We start from the raw sequence: 10268 nt of genomic DNA on the forward strand, positions 1-10268 counted from the left end.
TGGACTTGTTTTCATTTTCTTCAACTTCAGTTTGAATTTGCATATGAGCAATTGATGGTCTGTTCCACAGTCTGCCCCTGGCCTTGTTTTAACTGATAGGAATGAACAAGTTAGACACTTAAAAACTCTTAAAAACGGGGTGCTATAAAGGCACGAAGTGGCTGGCTTACAAGCTTTCATGAGTGTGTTTAGTTTCAGAATGAGGGAAGTACAGAATAGTTTACCTCTTTTCCAGATGGATCTGGTGAAAGGAGTTGGGGAAGGATGGTGACAGGAGGAAATGATTCAATTGTGAGTGATTGTTAGCAGGACTTATTGTGGTTGTCACAATTGTATTGTAGAAGATGTGTAACTAAAAGCACAGAGCAGTTACTCTCTCATTTCAGGAAGAGAGGACTCTAGGAACATCAAGAGGCAAGAACATAAGTGGAGCATGAGAGCCTACCTAGAAAAGCATCAACAGTAGAGACAGTGGCTGAGGCGATGGCATAGAGAGCTGAGGACTCCAGGCCCATGGACTGAGAAAGGCTCCTGCGGGCAGGAGGCTGGCTTGCAAAATGCGCCCTTTGGACATTTAAATGATTATTTATTTTTTGTTTGTATGTGTACATCAAATATATATTTTTTGTTGATTTGTGAAAAATAAGATGAAGAATCAAGTTAACTGTTGTTGCAGGGAGGGGACTGTAATCATGGGGATGAAACAAAACAAATGAATACATCAAAGTAAACCTGATGATCTTTTCTGTTAACCTTGACTCAATTCACAATAAAAAGTTAAAATAAAATAAAAATAAATTAATATATATCTTGAATATATTCCTTATCCTAGAGCTCCATTTCCACTAAACTCATCATCTTTTATCTGAATCAGAGTAGTTTTCTTTTGTTTGCCTCCCACCATAACACCTCTGAATTATATGTCATTCTCGACATATTCAAGTTAAAACAAACCACATTCATGACCATTTGTTTGGGGGTTTTATACATGTTATCATTAGTAATATGTACTCCATACAATGTTGTAGCACATAATTTGCTGATGTTATTCTCTGATGTTCACTTGAAGATGCTCAATGTTTATGATTTACTGTTCAACACTCTGCTGTACAGAAGGCTTTGGAAACTTTAAAAAAAAAAAAACAAGATTTTAAGGTATCTGACTTATATCAGAATTAACAGATAATGTTAATAGTTGGAACATAATTCTATTGTCTCATCATAAGTCAGGAGTTGTTTATACAAGTATTTCTAAAACTCAGATAAAATCAAGTCCCTTTCTTATTTTTTAAATAAGCTACAAATGTAAAGGTAGCCGTTTTGCAACAAAAGAAGGGTAGTCCTGATCTTGCAGTCCAGGACCGGAGGACCCTGGGACCATCAAGGGAGAAGAGCGGAGTGTGGTACCCTACCCACAGAAGCAGTAACGCCAGAGATGGAGGCAGAGATGATGACATGTAAAAATGGAGTGGCTGGGGACTCTGGACTCAGGGAGGGAGAAAGGTTGTGTGCTGGTGGCCAGAAGGCAGGCTTCCAGGGTATACCCTTTGGTTGTGTGAATAGTTATATATTCCTGAGTGCTTCTTTGGTTGCTTGAATAGTTAGATACTCCTGAGTGCTTTGGTGTACATCCAAAAAAACGGAAGGATTGGAAGCAAATGCTGTTGAATAATGCTGCATGGAGGGGATTGCAATTATTGAAGTGAAACAAAATATGACAGGATGAATGTACAGCTGATGCTCTCCCATGTAAACTATCACTCAATTCACAATAAAAACTTAAAAAAAAAAGCTACAATGACTTATCTTCCTTTTGTTCAAAGGGCAAGCACTATAATAGTTTTAAAATCCCTTCTCAAACTGGCCCCAAGTCTTCACTAACCTCAGAAAGAATAATTTAGAAGACAAAATATCAGTGCAAGTAAGTACAAGTAAATTTGTGAACCACTAGTTTAAAGAAGGAAGTTCTGGTGTGGCGCTGTAAGATAAGCACTAAACTGCTAACCACAAGGTTGGCAGTCAAACACACCAGCCGATACCTGAAAATCCCATACAAGGTTGCTATGAGTTGGAATGAACTTGATTAACAAGTTTAAAGGAGAACGTCTCAAATTTTATTAGAATCACCTGGAAACACACCACCAGATTCTGATTCCAAAGGACTAAGGAGAAAACTGAGACCCTGCATTTTAACGCAGACTGTGTCCACACTGCCTTCTGTGAATCATACATTAGTATCAAAGGTGTAGAAGAAAAGATAAGAGAATCTAGTAAAAGACAATGGGTTCAAAACCCATCTCAACCAGTTACTTACTGACCTTGAAATTACTACTTTGTTCTCTTAGATTCCTTCTCTATAAATAAAGATAGTAATCTCTACCCTGATGGTTCACAGCTTTTTCTTAAGACTCAAATTAAATGGCATAAATGAAATGTATTTGACTTAATTATGAGTATGATATTACCTTACTCAAAAGATTTTATGGTCTTTGAAACCATAAAATCTTACTTACTGTCTTACTTACTGTCAACTACTACAGCCACATCAATAAAAAAAAAAGAATAAAAGTTGACAGTGAAATGGAAGAGGAGGGAACCAGGATGTGTTCACCTGCCCTGTAGGTTTGAGATAGGACCAACCTCTGCATTTTAAGTAAGGCTGCAGGGTAATTCTGATGCAAGAGTTCCAAGAATAGCTTCTAAAATACTTCCCTAAAGACCTAAGTGAATAAAGAAAAAAAAGCACAGAAAAAAGAATAGTTAAGCTCTTGTTCTCCAAGAAACATTGGACTGCTTAGTTAAGGAACAGAAGTGAGAAAAAAATCTGTGAGGCAACAGTCTATTCCTTACTGATCCAGAGAATGGAAAATCATTATTAAAAACAACTGATATAAACAAAAATGAAAACACATACCAAAAGCTATGGCAGTCATCAGAGGGAAATTTATAGCAATAAATAACTATATCAAAAAAAGGAAAGATTTCAAATTAACAATGTGACTCTACAACATGAAGAACTAGAAAAAGAGCAAACTAGCCCAGACTTACCAGAAGACAGTAAAAAATAAATATAAAAATAGACAAATAGAAAAGCCAAAATATTTTCTTTGAAAAGATCAATAAAATTAACAAACTTTTAGCTGAACTAACAAAAAAAAAAAAAAGGTAAGAGGATGCAACAAACCAAAATAAGAAATAAAATGGGAGACATTACAACAAATCCAACAAATATAAAAAGGACCATAACAAAATACTATGAAAAATTATACTCCAACAAATTTGAAAACTTAGATAGAAAGGGCACATTACTAGAAACCCACAATCAACCTAAACTAACACAAGAAGAGACAGAATATCTCAACAGTCGAAAGTAATCAAAAACCTTCCGACAAATATAAGCCCTGTATCAGGTGACTTCACTGGGGAATTTCACCAAACATTCAGAGAAGAATTAACACCAATCCTACTCACACTCTTCCAATATATAGACAAGGGAGGAATACTCCCTACCTCATTCCATGAATTCAGCAACAGCATCACAAAACAACCACAGACCTATGACCCTCATGAATATACATACAAAAATTCTCAATTAAATCTACCTAACAAAATTCAACGGCATATTTAAGAGTCATACACCATTCCCAAGGAGAATTTATTCTATGAATGCAGGGATATATACCAGAAATGGTTTAACATTAGATGATCAGTCAACAACATATATCAATCGAACAAAGGAAAAGAACCACATCATTATGTCTATGCATGCAGAAAAAGCATTTAACAAAATGCACTGCCCTTTCTTGAAAAAAACTCTAAAAATGATCAGAGTAAGAAAACAAAATCCCACAAAACGATCCAGGTTATCTATAAAACATTATACTTGAGAAAAACTATGCGCTCTCACATTGAAAATGGGAACAAAACAGGGGGCACACTCTCACCACTTCTATCCGATATTGTATTCCTAGCCCAAAGAATAACATAAGAAAAATAAATGAAAAGGACCCAGATTAGAAGAAAAAGCAGCAAAATTATCTCTAGCTGCAGGCAATATATCTTATGTGCAGAAAATCCTAAAGAGTCTACAAAAAAATGTCTAGAACTAATAGAGAAATTTAGCAAAGTTACAGGATAAAAGGTCGACAAACAAAAAATCAGTTGGGTCTCTCTCTATACACCAGCAAAGAGAATTCGAAAAGGAAAATTAGGGGAATAATTCCATTTACAATAGCACTTAAGAGAATAAAAGACATAGGAATAAATTTAACCAGGCATGTGAAGAATTTGTACATGAAAACTTGTAAAATACTATTGAAAATAAATTAAACTACAATGTGCCCAGTGAAGGAGGCTTCCTGCGGAGCCTCTGCAATACATATGACTATAGGTGGGAGCTTGAACCACATCCAGATCTCCAGAGATGGGAAATTTCTACTTGAAAGGACGTGCACACCATCCTGGAGCAGCTAGAAGAACAGAAGATACTTCTTGAAAGAAAGACCTACAGAAAAAATATAAAACAACAGAGGCAGACCAACTGTTACTTCAAGAATAAGCAACTTGCTTGCCCAGGAAACATCAAAGCAAGTGGTGGGGTCCCCTCAGCGCAAACCCCCTTCCAAGACTAAGACTCAATGGGAATACACGCTCTGATTGGTGACCACGCTCGTCACCAATAAGGGCAAGTGAGGGAAAAACAGCAATGAAGTAGCGAGCTGAGTCCTACAACATTCAATAGACTTCTGTGAATCCAGGTGAAGAACTGGTTGGCCAGCAGTGTGGCAAGACCTGGGGACTCTTAAGCCCAGAGTCAGTGACATAGCCACAGAGGACTAGAGTGGAGAGTGAAGCAACCAGCTGATAAGAAGAGAGGGCATATGCACAAGAACACCCACACTTGCAGATAATACCCACTTGACCTGGCTTCAATGACTGGATGATCAGAGCTGAACCAGAAGAAGAAAGAAGGGGGGGAAAAAAAAGTATTCTGACACAATTTGATGAACTTGACTTACACCTATGGAAGCAGCTGCTCAAAAGAGGGAACAAATCCTTACAGCAAGAATCATTCCCACCTCCCTCCACACACAGAGTAGACAACTTGGACACTGACTACCCAAAATGGGGTGGGGGTGGGGCTACAAAGGCAAAAAGTGACAGGCTTACAAGCTTTCAAGAGGGAACCTAGATCCAGAGGGCCTGCAGGAATGTAGAATCTCCAACAATCTGTCTAGGCCGGGCTGATGAAATAAAATGCAGACGGGTCTCTTGTAATACAATAGTGAATAATTGTTATCAGGACTGATGGTGAGGGTTGGAAATGTAAAGGTAGACATTTTATAGCAAGGAGGGGAGTGATTAACTTTCCAGTCTAGGAGTGGAGGTCCCTAGGACTATCAACGGAGAAGAGTGGAGAGTGGAACCCTACCCAGAGAAGCAGTGATGCCTGACATGGAGGCAGAGACGATGAGATGGAGGCAGAGAGGATGACATGAATCGATGGTGCAGCTGGGGACTTTAGATCCAGAGAGGGAGAGGGACTGTGTGCTGAAGACAGGGGTGGGTGGGGGTGGGATGGGCTTGCAGGATATACCCTTTATTTGGTTGATGATGCATGGAGGGGATTGTAACCATGGCAATGAGACGATATACAATAGAATGAATGTAAAACTAATGTTCTCCTATGTAAACTATCACATAAATCCAATAAAACATTTAAGGAAAAAAAAAAAGAAATAAAAGACTTAAATAAAAGTAAAAAAGTTCTGTTCATGAACTGAAGACTTAATACAAGGGGACTTTAACAAGCTTATGGAAAAATTCCATTACCTTTTCATTAAATTTTTCACAAACTTTTTGAATCCCCTTTTTATTATTAAGATGTCAATATTATCCAAAACAACCCATATATTTATTCACACTTCTACAGTGAACTGATTTTTGGGTAGGGTGCTAAGTCTAGGAGTTGGGGAAACTATGGTCTCTTCCACAAATAGTGTTGTGAAAACCAGATTTCCACATGCAGAAAAACGAAACAGTATTCATGCTTTACACCATACACAAAAACAAACTCTATGAGTTAAGAACTTAAATATAAATATTAAAACCATAAAATTCTGAGAAAAATAAAAGCAGGGACACAATGCTGTTAAGCCTAACTTTTAACAAGGTTTTATCTAATATAATAACGAAAGTACAAATAGTAAGAGAATAAATGAGACCTCAGAAAAAATGCAAAGATTTTGCTCCTCAAGACACTTTACCAAAAGAATAAAAAGACAATCTATCTATTAGGAGAATATCTTCAGAAACCATAGATTCAAAAAAAATCTAGTAACAAGTATACTGTATAAAATTATGACAATATAATGGGCAAAGGACTTGAGTAGACATTTCACCAAGGAAGACATTCAAATGGCCACCAAACACATGAAAAGATGCTTAGTGTCATCACCCATCAGATATGCTAATCAAAACCACAAAGTGATACCATTTAACTTCCATTAGAATGGATAAGATGGGACATCAACAATAAAAACAAGAACAGAAAATAACAATGTTGGTAAGAATGCGGCAACACTGGAACCCTTAACCACTGCTAGCAGAAATGCTAAAATTGTGGCACTGTAGGATAAAGCAGTAGACCGCAAGGATCCAGCTGCTCCTTGGAAACCCTACACAGAGTCGCTATGAGTCAGAAACAACTGAACAGCACTTAACAAATAACAACACTGGGAAATAGTTGGACAGTTTCCAAAAAAAAAAACAAAATAGAACTATCATATGGCTTATCAACTCTACTCTCAGTTACATACCCAAAAGACCAGAAAGCGTATTTCAAAAGAGACTTCTATACCATGTTCACTGCAGTACTATTCACAATAACCAAAAATATGGGAACAATCTAAAAGTCCATCAACAGGTAAATGGATAAATGAAATATGGTACATACATACAATGAAATACTATGTATGTACCTGTAGGAGAAATGAAGATTTGATACATAGTATGGTATGGATGGGGCAATGAGGATATTACACTGAGTGAAATAAATCAATTACAAAAAAATAATTATTATATGACTTCATTTATATAAAAAGACAAGAAAAGGTAAATATACAGAGATCAAAGTGTATTAGTGGTGGGATAAAGGGGAGAAAAAGAGAATGAACTCCAATGGGGAAATCTAATTATTGTAATAATTGCTGTTGTTATTGTAATTGCTGTCACTAAGTGTATAACTATGAAAAGTTGAACTGGTAAAGGTTGCGTGATAAGATACTTTTATAACAACAACAACAAAACAAAGTAGCTGCTGAGGCTGCTGTGTTCAGTCAAATACGTGATGGAGTTTGGGTCCTTAATTTGAAGGTTTCGTGTCAGGAGTCCTGGTGTGGTGCTGTAGGATAAACACTGGTCCTCAAGGACGGTTTGAACCACAAGGTTGGCAGTACACACTCACCAGTAGGTCATCCCTCAGAAACCCTATAAAGAGACCTTATAAGTCAGAACCAACTGGATGGCATTTAACAACAACATAGTTTAATGATACAATCCAGCTAATTGGCCTAATTACATGTTTAGAGCTTCTATTCTGCCTCCTAGTTCATTGTATAGTGCCTGTGCTATAAAAGCCTGCAAGCAACCATCCAAGGTACGTTGGTCTCTATCTGGAGCAACACTGGAAGACAAGGAGTCAGCAATAGGAGGAAGATATGGAATGTGTGGCTAATTGCCTCCACGAACAACTGCCTCCTGTGCCACAAGACCAGAAGAACTGTAGTGCTCTCCTAAGTGGCAATCCCCTAACTAAGTTTGAAATGTTTCCTAAGTGCACTGAGCCACACAAAAGGTTGAGAACCACTGCTCAAGAGCCTTTCTTCAGGTTTTCCTGACCATCTCATCTCCAAAGTCAGTTAAAGATATTGGGAAATACAATTTGCCCTGTAGTAAGAGATATAATTCTGGCACGTCAAGTTGGAATTCTGAAAGACTTTTCTGGTAGGAACTGTTAGACTCTGTTCTTAGTATATTTTAGCATTAACATAATATTTAAATAGATGTCCTAACTGTGGTATTTATACAATGACTCACATTGCTTTAAGGGGAAATACTGTCTAAATTCAAAGCAAAAGTTTAACAGTGAACTTTGAAAACTGAACGATAAAGTGTAACAATGAACAAGTACTCAGTTTGTTGGTAAACCTATCTATAAATCATATGTTCACTAAAAAAAACATCATGACACGGACCTACCTCGCCTGAAGAAATGATGATAAGCAGTTAACACAAAACAGCATACCCAGTAAATGGAACCTGTGGTCAAAGCCTTCAGAAAATCACTGGTAAAATGGAAAGAATCGAAAACTCCCAACTCTTCTTTGCCAGCACATCCCCTATCTTGATCAAAAAGAAAGGAAGCAAACCAACTGAAGTGACTTTAAAAAGTCTCATCCATACATACCTGCACTATGTCCCAGTTCATTTCCACCTCCTCCTTAACACTGTCGGCACTTCCTGGGCACTTGACAGGCTGCCCTTGAGGGCAGGTTACAGTCTTTATTTTCTTTATAGGGGACTGCCCAAATGTAAAGTCCTCTTCATTCTTCTCCTTCTTGCATGCACCTTCCAACCCGGTGCTTGTGGACGGTGTCTCTGTAGTGCTACTCCCAGCCTCTACATGGCTGTCTTTGTTGGTTTCTTCAACTTTCAGCTTTTTGGTTCTCGGAGCTGAAGGTGACCGAGCTGAATTTTTCCGCTTTGTCTTAACTGCTTTTAGAATCTGCACAGTATCCAGTTCACTTTTTCTGTCTTCCAAATCAGCATCAGCAATAGCCACAGAGCTATTCTAACAAAACACAAGAAACACAGATTTAGAAGGGACAATCCAAATGCCCAGGAAGACTACTCAGCAGTAAAAAGGAAAAGAGGAATCATATACCAACACCTTGGAGTCCTGCTGTGGTGCTGTGAGTTAATGTACTGGACTCAAAGTCACTTTGAACTGCAAGGTCGGATGTTCAAACTCACCAGTTGCTCCTTGGAAACCTTTTACAGGGTCACTATGGGTTGGAATCAACTTGACAGCACTTAACAACAACTTGGATAAAGTTCACAAGCATAATAGTTGGTGGTTATGTGCCATGGAGTCAGTTCTGACTCATAGCAACCCTACATAGGGTTTCCGAGGCTATAAATCTTTAAGGGAGCAGAAAGTCTCATCTGCTGGTAGTTTCGAACTGCTAACCCTGGGATTAACAGCCTGAGTTGCAATCACTATGCTACAAAAGCTTAGTTTAAAAAAAGCCAATCTCAAATGTGGGTTTAATGTGCTGGACTACAGTCCGTTTGAACCATAAGGTCGGCAGTTCAAGCTCACTAGGCGCTCCTCAGAAACCCTACACAGACTTGCTACGGGTCAGAACCCACTGACAGCACTAACAACAACAATACTAAGAGTATGTCTCTATAGCATTCCTGAAATGACAAAACAGAGAACAGATTAGCTGTTGCCAGGAGTAAAGTGGAAGGAGGAAATGATGGAGAAATAGAGGAGGTCTATAAAACACCAACACTAGGGATCTCTGTGTTAGTGAATACACTGACCCTAGGCCTACCATAAGATTACATGGATTGCAATCATTGTCAACCTTCCCTCAGTTCACAATGAAATTAAAAAACAAAACAAAATCATATACAATTGGGTAAAAAAAGAATGAAGGAAAAATGAAAGCATTCTCAAATGAAGGAAAATTAAGAGCTTTTGTTGCTAGCAGCTTAAAAAAAAAAAGAATTTGTAATCAAAAGTCATCCAGTTAGGGGAAATGAGTAACATTCCCACACTCATAAAACTCCAGGTTATCCCTGACATCAAATGATAGGCAGACAGACGATAGTAAAGGCAACCTGACAGCAGGGCAGTGTCAAGCATTTTCCTTTAGTTGGGAGTCCTCGTAGGTATGCAGGTCTCTACCCCACCACTGGCAACCTTCCCAAGCTCAGGTATGAAGGACTGAGATCCGCCACTCCTCTTGGCATTGGAGATAAAGACCTTGCACTCAGAGGATTTACAATTAACCAAGCTGGCCTAGTCTCAGTTACCTAAGTGAGGGAGACAGCATCGACACAAACAGAACAACTCCCAAACTAAATTCCAGTGCAAATTCAATCTTTTTTCCTATCAACTACAAAGGTAGTTGGGTTTACGTCGTAAGTTTCTGCAATCAGTGGGTGACTGCATATAAGTTTCTGCAGTAATAATAGAC

At 38.1% G+C, this 10268-nt stretch overlaps 1 protein-coding gene across 1 annotated transcript in view; it reads right to left on the minus strand.

Annotated features, from left to right (window-relative positions):
• SRBD1 (S1 RNA binding domain 1) overlaps positions 1-10268 on the minus strand; it is a 352160-nt gene that overhangs the window by 332837 nt on the left and 9055 nt on the right. The window contains exon 3 of the mRNA XM_006839417.1: positions 8468-8851. Coding sequence (XP_006839480.1) covers positions 8468-8851 — 384 coding nt within the window. The remainder of the gene's footprint in view (positions 1-8467; positions 8852-10268) is intronic.

This window comes from Chrysochloris asiatica, unplaced genomic scaffold (genome assembly GCF_000296735.1).
Source record: "Chrysochloris asiatica unplaced genomic scaffold, ChrAsi1.0 scaffold00024, whole genome shotgun sequence".
In the NCBI taxonomy this organism is placed as follows: domain Eukaryota; kingdom Metazoa; phylum Chordata; class Mammalia; order Afrosoricida; family Chrysochloridae; genus Chrysochloris; species Chrysochloris asiatica.